Here is an 18,232-nt window from a genome sequence, read left to right on the forward strand (position 1 = left end):
TTCGATCCGTATCGGTCAAAAAAAAACAGATATAAATATAAATATACTAATATATATCCATATCCGATCATTTTTAACCTTAAATAAAATCATTATATATGCAAATGGGCTGGCCCAGGGCTGAGAAATTGCAACATTTTAAATAGGCCAGCCCAAATAACAAATTTGGCTCTCTTAATGCAATATCTCCTATTGGTTATTTTAAGCAGCAGTGAGCAAGCATTTTAGTGTATTAGGGGAAAGATGTAAGATCTTAAACATAAATAAGTGTTGCAAACCATATTGGGATGTGATGGTGTCCAATTATAATATCCGGTGATTCCTTCGATATACATGGAAGCATCAGTTGGAATGCATGTTGGAAGTTCTGAGGTATGGTTATAGAGTTGTAATCTCTTGCCACATCTATTAACACGAAGCTGCAATGAGTCAAAAAATGTCAATTCGGAAATTCCAAAGGTCTGAACCATGGGCCTATTGGAACTCTACGATTCATTTGATCTAGGCCCAACTCGCTGACAAATTATGTAATTTGGCACCCAACAAACAAGGGACTCGCAATGTCAAGAGGTATCAGCTCAGACTTGCAACTTGTTTGTTGTTAGGTTTTGATGCGTGGGTACAAAAATGATATTAGAAATATTTTGCCTAAAAATTGATATATCATTATTTTATAGAAGTATTATAGAGGAATAATCTACTAAAATAAAATCAGAAGATTTGAAAAAAATTGCCCAGACCGAGGCGTGTAATATACACTGCCCTAAGAACATGATTTATCCCTTATGTGTAGGTTTGCTGGAGACAAACTCCTTCAAATGTCCAGAAAAAAAAAAGAAAAGATAAAAAGTGGAAAGTTGAAGAGTGAAATAACTCTCTGTCTGTAGAATAAACTCTCGGGAGACAGAGTACTAATGAGAGAGAGATTGGATTGAATTTTGATTAATTTCTAGGAGTCTATTTACAAACTCTATCTGAAAATCGAAGAGGCGATAAGAGTCACAAAGAGGCATCTTACAAAAAAATATTTTAAAATATTTAAAATAACTAAAGTTTAAGAAATAAGAAAATTTTAGTTTTTTTTTAATTAGAACTCCAACAAATTAATGATATAAAAGTGGTTTCAAAATGCAGGTTTCTGATAAACAATTTATTTAATGATTCATGTTGTTAGTCTTCTTCTCATGTCACTTCATACTCCTAATATAAGATCTAATCATGGACTATGTTCAGATTATGTTGTTCGGCAATATCTCAAGTTTAGAAATTATAAAATATGATTTGTTCAGTCATGTTTCCAACGTAGTGTTTATTCTTTTGACTTATTTGGTTTGCTAAAAAAAAATCATCGAAATATATTTTTTAAGAATCTAATTTTTAGAAATATAATATTTACGAAAATAATTTTGATATGTTCTATGGAGAAGCGGCCAGTCCGAAGCGGCCTATGTTTGATTTGGCACGAGAGGAAGGGCATGGCGCCAACTCCAAATGGCACTCTCTTGGCAAATTTTCAACTACTTGCGGTGGTGCTGCGAAAGACCTTACGTACCTCTCAACCGTGGGGTAACCTCTGTTCCGGGAAAACTTTGGAGTCATAGAAATCTACTGATTTCTCTATAACCCCCTTGTGGATGGATAATGATCAAGGAATGGTTCCGCCTTTGAGTTTTACTACTCACCTCTTTCGCCATAATTAGTTTTTTTACACAAGGATCTTTTCATCAATGAAGCTCGGGAAGTGTCTCATTTCCCTTATTTTCCCTCAAAAAAAATTACTAGAAAAGTTGGAGAAAAAAAAAAGAAAGAAAAAAATATAATAGCAAAATTTTGCAAGGATATTGTAACAACCCAGGATCTCACCCAAAATGGCTAGCCGCAAGTTATTATTTGGGTTCCTCCTGATGTCCTCGTCAGGGTAAGGGTTTAAATCCATTCAAATCTAATCACAAGCACCATGATCGGCCTATGGTCAGCTTCAATGGATCCGTGCTGCAGTGTTCCCTAATTCACATAGGTTATAGGCCGGGTCTGCTCTGATACCTTTTGTAACAACATAGGATCTCACCTAAAATGGCTAGACGGAAGTTATTATTTGGGTTCCTTGATCCTGTATAAGTACTCAAGATCTATCCAGCGAATAACCGATGTGAGACTAAACACACGCCCGCACGAGTTCTCACAGATATCATGCTATTTATTTATATTTGTGTATATACTATTAAAAGAAAAATTGCACCCATCTCTATATGTATCTAGCAGATTATTTTTCTCTTATGGATCTCCTTAGGACAAAATCATGGAATGAAATTTCTTACTGTAATGTTTTTTTCTGAAAAGCTGATGCAAAAATCTATAATACATGGAAAAGTAGTTTCTAGATATTTGGTGTTAACAAAAAAAATGACATATTCCAAAATAGCTTATATTTGATTGAGTATCTACTATTGTGAGAAAATTATGTAAAATATCCATTATACTCTTAATAAAGAAAAAAATCTTATCGCATTCTATTTAAAAGCTTAAAGATATTTTTGGAGAAAAAATTCTCCAATTTCATCCATAGACGACATTAAACTTTTTCATATAATTTTTTATAAAATATAAAATATTATTCCCATAAAAACATATATTTTTTTTAAAAAAATTTAATGATATATATTTCATAGGCCATTCCCACCCGTGGACCCCCCAGTCTGAAGGGGGTAGGGCGGCACTCTCGTCCTTCACCGCCACCAACAAAGGAGGGATTTTTGATGCAATTCTCTGGTATTAAAATGCAAACGCCTTTGATGGATGACCAAGACAACAAATATCTACATCTTTTCATACTTGTATCTGCCTCTCTTTATTTAATTAGTATTTTATGAAGGAAAAAGAAGTGCAAAAAGCAAGAGTAGAAATACTTTTGTTAGTTTACATTAGTTGTATTTTAGCATATATAATTTATCAGGTTTGCTTAAAAAATATATATTTGATGAATACTTGTGATGGCATTTTGAAACATATTTGATGAACATAGTTTTTATCTTATACCCCTTTTCTTTTTTTCTAAACTAATATAAAATGGATAAAGAGAGGGTTTTTTTTTTCTTTGTTTGTTTCCGCAATAGATGAGGTATATTTATTATCCAAGACACGGTGTAGATCCAAAAGGGGAGGAAGGCACACCGTCTAAAAAGTTGATTTGGGAGGTGCCATTGGTGACAGTATGCAGAAACGAAGACCGAAAATTTGAGGATGAAGAGGCGCATCTGCCACTTCTAATGATGTGCATTATAATTTATAATTGGAGTTTTTATAAAATTACGCTAAAAATTTTGTAGAAATCGAACTATTAGCCCATTTAGCTTACCTTTTCTGAAAATCTGCCCAAGCTTAGCTCAGATCTTAGCTTTTACACGGTAAGAAAAAAAAAAACTATGAAACCTTTTTTTTCTTCCCACAGGATTTGAGTTAGAGTTCAGATGAGACATGGCATACTAAGTAGATGGTTCATTCCATGAATCCTACAAAATTTTCAACCTAATTCTATGGAAACAATAGGGTCTAATTGGATGATTCGGCTGAAAATTATATAAGATTTATGAGTTGGACCAAAACAACTAACAAAATCATAAAATTACAAGCTGGGCTAGGTCTATTTTTTTTTTTTTTCTCCTATAAGATTCAAGCCGGCCTATTTAAAAGTCACTTCTGAATATTTATAAATATAGACCTATCTCAATCTGTAATATTATGATTTTATTGATTGTACTAACCTAATCGATCAATCTAAAGCCACTTCTAAATATTTATAAATATAGATTTATCTCAATCTGTAATATTATGATTTTGCTTCTCCAAAGCCTGCTCACTTCTTCAGAATTAACTGCATCGAACACTTGTTTGCTCAATCCATGCCTCAAATTTGGATTCACCGAAATTGCCCATAAGTTGTTCTGTGCAATTCCTGACAGAGATGTTGTCGTCTTCACTTGTATGCTAATGGGCTACGCTGAGGCCGGAGAGCATGCAGAGGCTCTGAGAATTTTCAAAGAAATGGTAGAGAATGATCAATTAGTGATGAACGAGCATGTCTATTCTTGTGCTCTGCGTGCCTGTGCCAGAACTCTTTTCCTATTCGACCGTCGGCGGATCCAGGCCCAAGTTATCAAATCAAAAATGGCATCCAATGCGTTTGAGGGCACCAGTTTGGTTGACGTGTATGAAAAATCTGGTGATAAGCAGAGCGCGAAGAAAGCATTTTTGGAGATTTCTGAGCCCAGTGCGGTGTCATGGAATGTTTTGATCGCTGGGGGTTTGAGTGGAGAAGAAGTTCTGCGGTTATTTGGTCGGATGAGGTTGCCGGGCATAAGCCCAGACCACATGACCTTTGCATGTGTTCTTCGAGCTTGTAAAGATATTCTTACCATGCGCATGGTTCAGCGGCTGCGTGGTCTAACTGTGAAGATGATGGAGGTAGAATTAGATGTTTTGGATGCGAAAGTCTTTTTGAAGTGTACATGGATCTTGGTTGCTTTAATGAAGCTCCATGAGGCTGTGGGTTTGTTTCTTGAGGCTTTGGAAATGGAAATAGAGTTGAGTGAGGTGACCATGACTTCACTTTTGATGACAGAAGGACTGGATCAGTGGAAGCAGTTTCACGCTTTAGTTATTAAGTTTGGATATTGTGATAATATTGTTAGTGTATCCATGATTGGCTCTTTGATTAGAATGTACTCTGAGCACCACTGTTTGGATGATGCACTTCGTCTTTTTGAGCAGATTGATCACCCGGACCTGGTTTTGTGGACTTCAGCATTCTCAGGTTTTTCTCGGAGTGGCAAGAGCCAAGATGGTATAAACCTGTATGTGAGAATGGTTGCTGAGGGATCAGTGGAACCTCCAAACCACTACACATATGCCACAATCCTAAGGAAGACAGACCCATGCCCAAATTATCAAATCAGATTTCAATGTTGAACATGATACTTTTGTTGCAAATGGTTTATTATACACGTATGCCAAGTGCAGATACTTGGAAGAAGCAAGTAGGCTGTTTAATGAGATGCCAGAGCGAGATTTGGCCTCTTGGAATGCCATGATTAGTAGCCTAGCTCAGCATGGTTTTGCTGACCAAGCCATTGGAACATTCCAAGAATTGTTGAAACAGACTGACATAAAGCCCAACAATATAACCTCTGTAGGTGTTCTCTCCACATGCAGTCGCCATGGAATGGTGGAGAAGGGATATCAATGTTTCAAGTCCATTCAAGAACCAGCTGTTGATCATTATTCTTGTGTGGTTGATATGTTTGGCAGGACAGGAAGGCTGAAAGAAGCAATGGATGTCTTTCAAAGCCAATGAGAACATTTGGTCATCACTACTCTCAGATAGCAGAATTCACGGGAATATTGAGTAGATGAGCTATCGCAAACAATTTTAACAGATAATTGCATCCAATATGCATCCATGTTGTGGACAGTGGTGTTGGTGGCTGTCACTGATATGGATGGTGGATGCATTAGAATCTTTGGCATGGGACGTAGCAAATAGTTTCAAGATTTGGCTGCATGTCGGAAGTTTGTAAGTTTACAAGACAAGCAATGAAGATTGCCTTGGAACTTTGTAGACTCTTGCTGTATATACCTCTTCATTTAAGCAAATGACATCGGCAAAATATCAACAAAAACATTATTGACCATGCGCGTGATGATTTGAATGCAAGAACAGGAAGAAACTTGAAACTCATTACATCGGCCTTCTTTTATGTTTTCCAGAGTTCCTTTTTCTTCATTTCATACTTGGAATGGCCCTAACTATTTCATGTATGAAATGATTCAAAGGATCTTAGAGATGCAGAGTACCCGATCCAAGGATGGAAGACAATTTTCTGTATGCAAAGCCACAAAATAAATGTTACAGTCAAGTTGGCATATTATCAGTTGCTTTGGGAGGATGCTATGTGAAGTGCATAGTAGTGAGCCATTTCTGAGGCACCACCTTGTAGCCAAGAGTTTGATTTGTTCCTATGGAAGTTGCAGAAAACATATCATCAGCTGCAAATTTTTGGCACCTTGTAGCTAGGAGTGGAACAAAGGATGAAGAATGATGTCTATAGGGATGTCAATGTTATCATTATTGGGCCCATATTGTACTGTATACAGCAAATCCCAACAAATCAAGTTGATACTGAAATGTTTTTCGAGTTGGATAGCTAACCAAGAAAACATTATATTGGCAACAATTGTAACATTTTCCTGATGGAATGACTTGAAAGGAAGAAATGAGGAGGAGGGCAGATAACCGAGGTATTGCCTGAAGGATAGTGCATCAAACAGGGGATTACTTGGCAACTCTTAATTAGAAAACTAACTGCTGCCAAGCTAGAGAGAGAGTGATGAGTTGGTCTTCATTGGCTGGGGATTTTGCTTAGGTAAACACTGATCTTGCTGATTAGATCCAGAAAGGTTGCAAAGAATCAGTTCATTTGCAAGGACAAGCAGGGTGGAGATTAAGCAATCTATGATAGAGGATATTGTAGTGTAGAGCTGATGCCAATTTGGAATTCATTGTGGTGACCAGACAAAATAGCTTTCAGAAAGCATGGCTGGAATCAGAAGCCAAAATTGCGGTGGAGTTCCTAAATGCTCACTAATGGCCAAGAGGACTGTTCCTAATTTTGGAGAGCGATGTTTTTGTGCTCTTGCAAGTGTTTATTTCCAAGAAAAAGATTGGATTGTTCTCTCAGAAGTTAACTTGCCTCCCTCTGCTTGGTTTAAATGCAGAGTATTGTGTACAATTGAAGGGAATCTCCATAGTTCAGCCATCAGCGGGAAGAATTCCATCCTTTCCAATGAAGCAGTCATGTATGTTTACCTTTCTACTCTTACAATAGATTTATGAAAGCACATGAAATTATTGTTGTTACTTCTTTCATAAAAAACTCCATCTTAGAATCTGTTTTAGCTATGTCAAAGTATACAACCTTATGTTATCTACTCTTAATAGAACCGCATATTACTTCTTGTGCCTTTGTGATGTTGAGAAGTAACCACAGCATAAATATTATTAGTTATTGCTTTCAAATATTACTACCTAAAGGAGAACACAAAATTGAAATCTTCATCCAGATATATGCACATAGAAATAAGAAAATAGATCTCATGTCTATCTATCCCTTTATATTTTTTTTATATTCTGGTCTAAATGTAGGGGAACAACCAGCTCGAATGTACCACCAAATCATTAATATTCTCAAATTTCCTCTTGGTACCTTTCTTCTTTTATTAATTATGAGTTGACCTCAGATCACTCCTCAGATGTATAATTTACTAGATTTCGACCTTTTTGTTTTTCTGGCCAAAAAACTTATCAACACCATTTTCTCCCTGTGGTGCTAAAACTAGGCCTAACGATTTCCTCCTTGTATTTCATACCACATTCACTTCAACGTCCGTTCCTTTGGGACTCTCCTTTGGAAGTCATATCTGTACTCCTCTAAAAATAAACATGAGAAAAAATTAGGAGTTGTTCTTTATAGGCCTTAAGAATCCCTGTAACAACTAGATTCCTCTGTTTCTCTGTTTCTTACAACAACAAGCAACTACAGGAAAAAGCAGAAAAAAAAAAAACAGAGAGAAACCTTTTGGTCCCTCTGTGCTGGAAAAAGGCTCAGCTACAGCTTCGGACTCGAATTAATGCCCTGGACAAGGTGCAAAATAACATGCTATCCTGTTATGAATATTATTACCATTATAATGGTTATAGTGGCCGGTATTTATCTGGAAAAACAATGTTTAATATTTTAATGTTAATATAATTACCAAAACAATGATTTTTGTAATGATGTTATAGCAGAAAATAACGGGAAATAACGAAAAGTAATTTTTTTTTCTTTTTACCTAGATAAAAGAAATTTTTTTTGACCCTACAATTATTTTTGAAAGGAATTTTGAGATAAAAGATTTAGATTTTGAAAATAATATTATTTTATTTAAAAAAGGTACAAGTGAAAATAATAGCCATTGTTTTATTCAAGTTACTTATCCCAAATGGGAGGTAGTTGAAACTGTTATAGTGGCCATTATAACGGTTATTATAATGTCATTTAAATCCATTGCCTTAGATGCTTGACTTCCGCATTTGTCCAAAAATTATGATGAAACAAATGGCATAAAGTCCAAGACAAATGGTCCTATTACTGCTATTTGCTGGCTGGCTAATACTCTTCATTTAGAATTTTAGATCCTCTTTTGCTCTTTTTTCCAGGACATCAAATGTAGCTTTTTGATTTTAACACCATAGCTTCTTGAGTGATGTTTTTCAATCGATACTACATTGAAGCTTGACTATCCTTTGTGATGATGTTGAAACTCAAGATAGTTTTTAATTTCGGCAAAATACCATCCCAAAGTAACCATTGAGTGGATAAAAATTTTTGATGACGTTTTATATGAGAGAATACAGATGTCTGCAGGTTTTCTTAACTTCACAATAGTCTCCAAACCTTACTTAAGTTTACCACTTTGTGTCATCATGCAAGCAATTGTTGATAAAATTTGTACAGTTTACCTAGGACTAGTTACATTGGACAACCATTTCCTAGTACTAGAGCTCCTAAAAATAACCAAATAATGACTTGCAAAATCACCATAGAAGTGTGTACAGAAGTCATCGACAGCCCTTCAATGGCATCCACAATTTTCATTACCTCTCTCCTCCTCTCATGTATGTAGTTGTCCTCCCTTAAGTGAACTGATTAAGTAGGAAGGAAAGCCTTTGATTTCCCTCAGAATGCACTCTGATCTGACCCTATTCTTGATACATCTTTAGCAGTGCTCTTATCCCCCAGTTAGAAGAGAATAACAGAATTACATAAAACCATCTCCTCCCTCTTTCTTTGCTTCACAATAATCCAAATTAACTAAACTTCCCTTCTGCTAATCTGGCACATTATCTAAACAAAGTCAAGAACACCCCCCCTCCCCCCTCCCGAACGCACGCACGCAAAAGGAGAAAAGAAAAGAAAGATAGATGTGTCATTCGATCTTCTGGAAAATGCTTAAACGCACCGTACCTTAAGGATCCCTCTTCATAGAGAGGGAAATAGTCATAAGCTGGCTGATAAATCCCAATCTCAATTTACCCTTGTGAAACTAGCACAAATTAAGCCCCTATAAGGATCAAAAGTTATTAGTAAGATGATCACATGTGATAGATGCTACTAATCCTCAGAGCTGATATCATAATTCAATAGAAGTTTAATACATCTGACAGTCTAAACAGAGACTTGAACTTCTTAGAGTCAAAAGCTCTGAGAGGTAAAATAACCAAATCAAATTATTTTGATTTTGAGGAGAAAAATTAAAACAAACTATTGTCAGAAAGTGTTGAAATGCACAGCTTCTAACTTTTGGCATGTTAACTCCAATATTTGTTGCTATGCAATCCAAAATTCTTCATTAGGACAAAGAGGAAGGCCACCTCACAACTGTTATTTTGGAGTGCCATGAAATGAATATATTGTTACCATTTTTTAAAAATAAAGTAAATTAGCATTTATATTTTATCTGTTCACTAACATTACTCCTACCAAATAATCATCAAATGCTTACATGGACATAAATATAGCATTTCAGCTGTTATAGAAAGCGTGCCATGACATATGAAGTAACATAAGAAAGCAAGAGTAATGAAACCTATAGAGAACCATAGTAGCGATCTAACAACCAAATAGATCCATTCAACTAACATTTCTGGCACAGCTTTCTAAGCAGCTAGAAAATTACTTTTTTCTTCCTCTTATGCTTTCAGATTCGATCCCAAATCCAAAGGGGTAAGATTTACTAGCATTGTTATCACTATAATTAGAAGGGATTGGATACACCTGACAATTAGATCAAATAAGTATTCCAGTCATCAGTTATGTCAGCTACATATTATGTTCTTTGGAGCAGATTTGGAAATGCGATAGTATTTCCTTGAGTATTCGAACCTGGATAATTCCACGGGGTGGGTCTTCCTTCATTCAGATGTCGAAACATGTTCAAGTTTTGCAAAAAAAAAATGAGGATACAGATAGAATTTTCAATGTATAAAGTAATCAGTCGACATAAAGACATGATAAATTTAACCAGAGCATGTTCCAAGACCTCTAGACACAGATAAACAGGGATAAAGATATTTGTAAAGTTAATGTCACATAAAATCCATGCACAAGGTATTCTAGCTTAGTTGCTTACAAGAAACTTGCACAGTTGCTGCAGTTTGTCTCTCCTAGAAAGAACAAATTAAGGACAAGGAGTCTACATGGAATGCAAAATATTAAGTAATGAATTGGATAAAAACCCCTTCTGGTTTGACAAGAAAACAACAAGAAAAATTTTGTAAATGTGGTCCTATTTTAAGATGCAGACTGTCCAATTCTAAGACAGTGAGACAAGGGGAAGACTAGCAGCTAGCTATTCATCTTCAATCATAGAACACAATGGCACAAATGGTTATAGTTTCACAGCAGTTTATTAGTAGACAAATAAGGTCGAAGAACCTGTAAGAAGTTAACTGCATCAACAGTTGTAATGTTTGTGCTTGCATTGCAATAAAAGAGCAAATCAGAGAAGTAATATAGGAGAGAATCAAAGAGTTAACACACACAACAGACATCCATCTACACACACACACACACATCAAGTAAAACCAAGTTATTGTCAATTACTATCTCTCATGCAGCTAACACTCTTTTGAAGCAGACACAGTGTATTATCTGGTCAGAAAAAGGCTCTGCTACCATAAAACACTCTGGACTTATCTTTTTTCTTCTGGGGATCCAACTTGTCATTCTGGCTCTGGATTACATCCCCTCCATCCTCAGATCTCGGGTTGTCAAGATCCATTGGCAGTTTCATCTTCGCCAAGGACTCCGTAAATTGCTGCATGCTCTTCATGTACATGTCCACAATTTGCTGCTGCATCGCAGTCTGCTCGGCCTCGAGGTTGATGTTCCCCAAAGGGGACTTGAAAACAGACCCCATTTCCACATTGCTGTGCACTTTGTGTTCTTTTGCAACACCTTCTGCCTCCTCCTTGCTTGATGTCTTGGACTCCTTCCCCTCTCCTCTGCCACCACCGCTCTGCGAAGTGGGAGTATCTGGCGAAGCCCCGGAGCTCTGATTTGCGTCCACAGCTGAATTGTTCGAAGCCACCCGAATCTTTTTATCCAAGGAGTCAGCAGAATTCCTATCGTCGCTCAGGCTAGTCATGGTAGAATTACTGAAGATTCCTGAATTCTGAATACTGCTAGCATCAGGAGAATCAGATTCACCATTGTTCTCCTCGCTCGAATTCAGAGTCATGTCGCAGTCCTCCGCAGACTGCGGCGAAGCTCCTAGATGCAGGAATGGTGCAGCAGGCTGTGCCGTCCCGACGGGCCTCGAAGGAGCCCTGCGTGCCGCCATTTCGAAGTACTCCGAGACCATGATCTGATTCTCCTTCACAACGCTGATGTCGGGAAACTCGATTCTTCCATAATCAACAGGGTCCAGCAGGACAACCTCCGAGCTAATGGATGAATTCATTGTGTTGGACTCCACAAAGGCCTTATCAGGGGCACCTGCATGGCATGAGGAGCTGTCCAAGGCCAGGGTGAGCTGAACAGTCCCGGCGGGGGAGTGGAAGAGATCGGTGGAGGAGAGGGAGAAGTCTTGAGTCAGCTTCCCCTTCGCCGTGGCCACCAAGGAGAGCGGCACCAGGGTGAATCCCATGAGCTGGTCCTCCAGGAAATTCTTGACCCTGCTGAGCATCCAAATCTCGCATTTGAGGACGGCATCCCGCTGGGCGATCTTGAGCTTGAGGTGCTCGTCGAACTGCGGGTTCCGGCCACCGCCGGCGACGATCCGGGTGGACAGCGCCTCGTCAGGGCTGCATGTGAGGGAGAATTTGGCGTAGACGTCCTGGTTGGCGTAGATGCAGATGTTGTGGATATCGCGAGCATGATGAACGTAGATGTCCAGGAGGCCCGAGAAGGCGCCACCGCCACCCTCGGTATCTTCCATAGCCTCCCGACCATGACCGTAACAGAATCCTGATCTCCCCTTCAAGGAATCCATCTAAAGATCTCCTCTACCTTTCCTGTCGGACGAGTTCCTTCCTAGATTCTTGGAAGAACAGCAGGAAGCTGTATGCTTTGTCAATTTAGGAAGAAAGACATTAGAATACATAACACGAAGTTGTAGAGGGACTTACCTACCTTATGGAAGAAGAGCAGCTTCACTAGTGCGTGGGTTGGTGAGATGGTGGAGTTGATATGATGCTGGTTCTCATCTCTTTCTTCTCCTTATTGCTCTCACCTCTCAATTGTCTTTCCTCTTCTCTTAGCTGTGTCCTTCCTTTTGGAGGGGTTGAGTGGTGGTGGGAGGATGACTTTCCTTTGTAGCTGTGTTGTGGTGGTTGGTTGTGAATGCTTGACATTGTAGCGTAGAAAGAGAGAGAGAGAGAGAGAGAGAGAGAGAGAGGTCGGCTCCACTGAGAGGGAGGACAGAGGACCCACCATGGGCCCATCTCCCCTCGTCACCTCACCTCCCCTTTCTTTTCCTCCTCCTCCTTCTTTTTCTTTTCTTTTCTTTTTTTTTTTTTTTTTTTTAACAATCTTATTCGCGTAGCAGCTCTCACTAAACCTTTTTTCTGCCAGAGGATGTTCGATACTTTTTTTCATCTATGAAAAGCTCTACTTATAAATACTTTACACCAGCACCATTAGATAGCGACTCTAAGAAAAAATCAAACAAAAAACAAACGGTCTCCTGGCGCTCGCGCATTTGGCAGGTGGATCAAAGCCTCATTTCACCGGCTACCACCTCAATGGTCGCTTCACCCCCCTCCTCCAGCACCAACTTTTGCTTTAGCTGTGTCGTACACGGGCGCACGCACGCAAACGGTGTGGAAACTGGAAAGCAGGAGAGGAAGAGAGAGATGGCTGGGTCCTGAAGGAAATGAGGACGTGGGCTCCCGCGTAGAGAAAGGACAGGGTTTGTCGGTGAAGTGAGAGGTAGAAGGATTCTGTTGAATAAATATACTGTTATTGTGATCTTTAACCAATTCCGTCAGTGTCTCACCTGCTGTCCGCATTAAACGACGGGGGTGGGGCGGCGGTTGGTTGCGCAAGGCGTCACGCACACAACGCTGGATACTAGAATCCTTGGTGAATGGTTTTAGTCTTCAATGTTTGGGCCCACCACAACCACTTGATTGAAGTGGGAAAGTTCCAGTGGGGTTTGGACCTGGAGTGCATGTCCCTAGATCATAATTAGATGCCAAATAATGTCATCCAAGAGAAATCTTTTTGTTACTTGTTATTATACCCTCAAAAAGAGAGATGAAAGTGGTCTCTAAGGCTAGCCCTAAAATACTATTTAATATCAACACCCAAATTCAGTATTAAATTATGGATTGAATCCTTTCTGGCACCATTTGTTACAATTTAAAATTTCATTCAAAAATACTAGCTAGAAAATATTATTTAAATTTTTTAATTATATATACTAGGTAGAAGATAAATACATATTAGTACGTACCCTTATAATTAATTTGAGATTTACCAATTGATCCAATTTTTTTTATCCAAGGCGACGGAGGAAGCGTGAGTCATAAGTTAGCTTAATTAAGCAACCATGCAGGATGAATGGATTATAAACTAATGCGTATATGCTTGCATATTATGATTGGTACGTGCACGCGCATTCGCGTGGTATTTGAAGGGCTGAGGGGTAAATTTTTATAAAATTTTGCATCTTTATCAATAGAAGGACACACCAAGAGGCGTGCGGATCGCTCTTCATTAATTTATGGTATATTATGATGGCAGGACAGAACTAGTGGACTCTGATTGATTTGTTTGAAGGAGAGATCATGAAAAGTAGAGTAGACCTTTTGTATGAAACTCTATCAAAACTTCAAGAGGGTAGATGCAATTGCCCACTTTGAGACACTTATTGTCTAAGAAGTCAAATGATTATTAGAGAAATCATTTTCTTTGATGTCATCAGCTTCCCTTAATCAAGGTTGGTTGCTAAGGTTGATGTAACCACTATACCAAAGGTTTATCTTCAAATAGGAGAGATTGATGGTTATGGGTGGATATAGTGGACCACTAATATTAGAGGGGGGAAAAAACCTTGACAAAAGTTAAGGGCAAGTAGTTACATGAAAAATTGACTAAGTAATGCAGTTGGAAGAATGGAAGAATATCTACAAGATAATTAATATTTCTAATGGGCTAATATTGACAGGGGATTTCAAACTAAAAGGCCCAACTAAGTAAGATTTCGGTCTAGTAATCAGAATATTAAGTGCCTCATGTGGTATTGAACTTTTGCAAGAGTTACATATTAAAATCTTAGAAGAAAATAAAATATTAAATGGAGTTTATCCTAGAAGTATATCTGTTAGCACCATTGCCATGTGCATTTGAAGATTCAGAATTATGATGCAGCATGGTTTAAATTCCCCTGGGGCTTTCATTTAAAAATCAGTGTTTGAACCATTTGTTTTTTTAGTTCCAAACTAACACATCCATTTTGGTGTACCAAATTAGGCTTGAAAGAAACTAAATTAAGTCTCTGTTCTTCAGTAGCACTTGAATCATTATTGATGGCACTTTGAAGAGTGCATGAAAAACAACTCTTTTCCATACAAACAAGATGCAATATTTTCTGCTTATATCATGATTTGGGAAAATAATCAACTGGAAAATTGTTTCAGATTTAATGGTCTTTTAGTCCCTGGTTATTGGGGTATGTCCTATTAGTTTGTTGTAATGGTTTCATGAATTTTCTGTAATGAAATAACAACATGAAATTAAAAATATAATTTTGACAGTAGTATTACGGCTTACAATTTTTTTTTTAAGAAAAGAGTATTAATGTGAAATGCAAATCATTCGTACATGCACGATAAAATAGAATAAATACCCTTCTAAAAATTTAAATTTTTATAAATACCTCTTTAAAATTTAAATTTATTTTTGTGCTCTCATAAAACACTATTTTTGCACAAATTTCCCTAATATAACTATTTTTCTAACACTGTTAATAAATATACCATATTTATTTTAATTAAAAATAAAATAAAATTTTGAAATTACTTTTTTGTCCTTCATCGCGATTGCTTTATAAATGTTTCTTTTGCACATATACCCATTAAGAGTATTTTAGTCCTTTTAATTTGAAACCGTTAATTTTTTAATGGCTTTAGATGGTGCACGTACATATGCAAAAATAAGGATAAAAAAAGAGTAAAATAGCAAAATAAGCGTTTTATGAGAGTATACATGCAAATATTAATTTTGGAAGAGTATTCATACAAAATTCTATATTTAGAAGGGTATTCATGAAAAAAATCCAAAAATAATAATAATAATAAAGGTCTCATGCTGATGGCTGCTTCACCCTGATTTATTATCAACAAGCAATGGAAATAACCCACCTAGTATAATAATAGGATAATTTAGCCAAAGACAATACCCTTATATGATCCAAATATTTAGCATTGGTTCTGTAGTCTCAGGGTGAAAGCCTTGAAAGATAAGAGAACTACCCTTAACTGTTCTCTGGTTGCAGGATCAATCAAATTGCCTTAAATGTCAATTTCTGGAGGTGGCTGGAAAGAGTAGGTAAAGAGGATCTGTGTAAATTCCAATTTGACAAAGGCATAATATGTAGTATTAAAAAAAAAATGTGCAAGCATCCAGAGCCTTACCCATAAGTTAAAAAATGGCATATCAAATATATTCTGAAGAAAAAAATCGAGCCGTTACACCATGACCTAATGAACAAAGAGAGTTTTTTTTTCCTCAAAATCTGACAATTTCAGAATAGATATTTGATCACCATAAGGTGGTTTTTGAATTTAAATTTATGAAAATATTTTTAATATTTGAGACAAAGGGAGGGAAACCCACGGAGATCAAAATTTTGTGGAACCATCTGAGAACCAAAAAAACCTAAAATGTTGTGGTAGGTGGTGCGACCATAAAGCATGCCCTACTTCATTAAATTCTTGAAAACAAATTTGATGAAAAGAATAAACAAGGGAAAATAATAAACTCCTAAATTCTACCAACTGGAATCAGCTATGTGAATCCTTTTTCAGCTTTTGTGGATTTTAAGAGATATGATAGCTTGAAGTTTGTTGTTACCAGATAGCGACTCCACCGGGTGAGCCAGACGGAGGGCATCCGATCTCTACATTTAATCGACGCCTGCGCATTTCGAATCTAGGCCACTCCGGTGGAATCAAAGTTCTGTTCCCACTGTGCTACCACCTCAGTGGCCCTGTCCCTCTTATCTCTCAATGAACATAGCCCAGTATAATGTGGATCCGACTTCTTTTTGAATCCTTCATCAGCAAGGTAAAAGGTTTAATTAGTTGAAGGGTAATAATGATACAATGGAGGTTAAGACAAGTGACTGGCTCCTAAACCATCTTTTTCTCTTGACCTCATCTAAAATAATTTTACGATCTACAAGATTTGAGAAGAGGATGGAAAATCGACAAAGAAATAATAAGAATTGTCAAGGGGAAAGGACAGGGTTGAGAAACTTTTCGATTTTGGACTCACTTGGTTAAAAAAAAATGTGGTCAACAAAACAAATTAGATATGCCCCATATTTGATTTGAGTTTTTAAAAGATAAAAATAAATACGCAGCTTTTTTGTGAGAATAAAATTTTTATTTATCATAGAAAAGAAAAATCTATGTAAGATATAGAAAAAATTAATTCCCACCAGCCGAAAATAAATATAATTTTTTTAAAAAATACCCTTAAGATTTTAGATTGAATGGGATAAGGTTTTTTTTAATTAAAAGTATAACATATATTTTAAATAATTTTCCAGCAAAATAGATGCTCAACTAAATATAAATCACTCTGTAATGTGTCACTTTTCTATTATTAATTAAACATGCAAAACCTATATTTTTAGATTTCATACACTCAAGCATCAGCTTCTTAAAAAAAATATTTCAGTAAGAAAAAATTCTTCTCATGAACGAAACGAGTCCTTAGTAAAAGCAAAATATGACAAAAAATTTACTTTATCCTTTATTTTTCCTCCTCCTGCAAAATAATGACGACTATCACCTATGTCAAGCATGGCTATTATTCTTCCACCAAAGTATTTTAGATTTTTCTATGGTGCAAATTGAGAAACGTACAATTGGTACAACTAACTTCGAAAAAATAATACGGAATTTCCGGTCCAAAAAAATAACTTTACAACTATTTTCAATTGAAGCTGACTAAAATGTTTTAGCAGCAAATATTATAATTGGCTTTTGCGATGACGAGGGTTATATATGTATATGGGTTACTAATTATATATATTGGGCCCATATTGGGCTGAAGTCGGTAAGCGCAACCGACTTCAATATAATTTTTTCTTAAAAAAAAAAACAAAAAGTGATCGGAATAGAAGAACCTCATTTTTCTGTCCGATTCGTCGGCCGTCGAGTAGATAAAGCCGTGGAGTCGTAACCGGTGACGATTCCACGAGGTCGTTCGAACGGCCACGACGAACGACCAGTCTTATCCGTCGTTTCTAAGCTTTTTTTTTAATCCTCCTTCTCCATCGCGTTTGATTCATTACCGAGCCTTCCCCCTTCTTCTTCCTTCTCTCCGGTGGTTGTTGTGCTGTCGTAGCCGAGCATCGCCATCCAAATAGCCCGGGTTCCTCCCTCTCTAACATCCCCTGTCTCCTCTGTTCCGAGATCTATTACCTTCTTTCTGTCAGAATCCGCCGCCATTGGTCGAATCCGCCGTTACCGCCGCTCGCCGGTCAGTCCCTTGCTCCTTCTTCGTGGTCCCTTGGTCGAGGAAACCGCCACCGAGGCAGCTAGAGGCACTGCCCCCCTTTGCCTCCATTGCCATGTTCTCTGTGCACGCGGCCGAAGCGCCAATGCACATCATGGGCCGTGGCCACCTTGCCGGAGATCCGTGTCGCCCTCATCCTCTCTCTATGTAGGGATTAAATGATCAACATCGGAACTGAGCCTTCACTGTCCTCCCTCATGTTCGGTCCATTCCTGGTGGCTGCTACAGCCGCCGACATCCCGCCGCCACGGCATGGCTGCAGCATCTTCTCCTTTTAGGTTTTTGGATGATTTTTCTGATGGGTGAATTTCAAGAGATTTTAGAGTGGAAATAGTAAGATACCTCTGCCCCTAATGTGTTTAACCATACACATTATATGGTCT

General features: G+C 37.5%; 2 protein-coding genes across 7 annotated transcripts; one reads left to right on the forward strand and one right to left on the reverse strand.

Moving 5' to 3' along the window:
* Positions 1–3,987: 3,987 nt before the first annotated feature.
* LOC103716935 (pentatricopeptide repeat-containing protein At2g13600-like) lies at positions 3,988–5,350 on the forward strand. The gene is made up of 2 exons (XM_008805139.2): positions 3,988–4,850; positions 5,017–5,350. Exons 1-2 carry the CDS (start codon positions 3,988–3,990, stop codon positions 5,348–5,350), a joined length of 1,197 nt encoding a protein of 398 aa, XP_008803361.2.
* A 5,172-nt stretch (positions 5,351–10,522) lies between these two features.
* LOC108511028 lies at positions 10,523–12,518 on the reverse strand. 6 transcript variants are annotated; one of them, XM_039115867.1, is made up of 2 exons: positions 12,231–12,518; positions 10,523–12,131 (listed from the first exon to the last, which is right to left on the reverse strand). In XM_039115867.1, exon 2 carries the CDS (start codon positions 12,088–12,090, stop codon positions 10,753–10,755), a length of 1,338 nt encoding a protein of 445 aa, XP_038971795.1. In that variant the 5' UTR covers positions 12,091–12,131; positions 12,231–12,518; the 3' UTR covers positions 10,523–10,752. The 6 variants fall into 6 exon arrangements, with proteins under 6 accessions (XP_038971795.1, XP_038971794.1, XP_017696720.2 ...); XM_039115866.1 differs by having other exon boundaries at positions 10,523–12,138; positions 12,231–12,517; XM_017841231.3 differs by having other exon boundaries at positions 12,227–12,517.
* Positions 12,519–18,232: the final 5,714 nt, after the last annotated feature.

This window comes from Phoenix dactylifera, unplaced genomic scaffold (genome assembly GCF_009389715.1).
Source record: "Phoenix dactylifera cultivar Barhee BC4 unplaced genomic scaffold, palm_55x_up_171113_PBpolish2nd_filt_p 000026F, whole genome shotgun sequence".
Classification (NCBI taxonomy): Eukaryota; Viridiplantae; Streptophyta; class Magnoliopsida; order Arecales; family Arecaceae; genus Phoenix; species Phoenix dactylifera.

Excerpts from the sequence above, each read along its gene's own strand:
- LOC108511028 (XM_039115867.1), bottom strand. The coding sequence starts at position 12,090 with ATGGATTCCTTGAAGGGGAGATCAGGATTCTGTTACGGTCATGGTCGG.
- LOC103716935 (XM_008805139.2), top strand. The coding sequence starts at position 3,988 with ATGGGCTACGCTGAGGCCGGAGAGCATGCAGAGGCTCTGAGAATTTTC. Across the intron at positions 4,851-5,016 it reads AGCCAAGATGGTATAAACCT|ATACTTGGAAGAAGCAAGTA; the intron begins GTATGTGAGAAT and ends TGCCAAGTGCAG.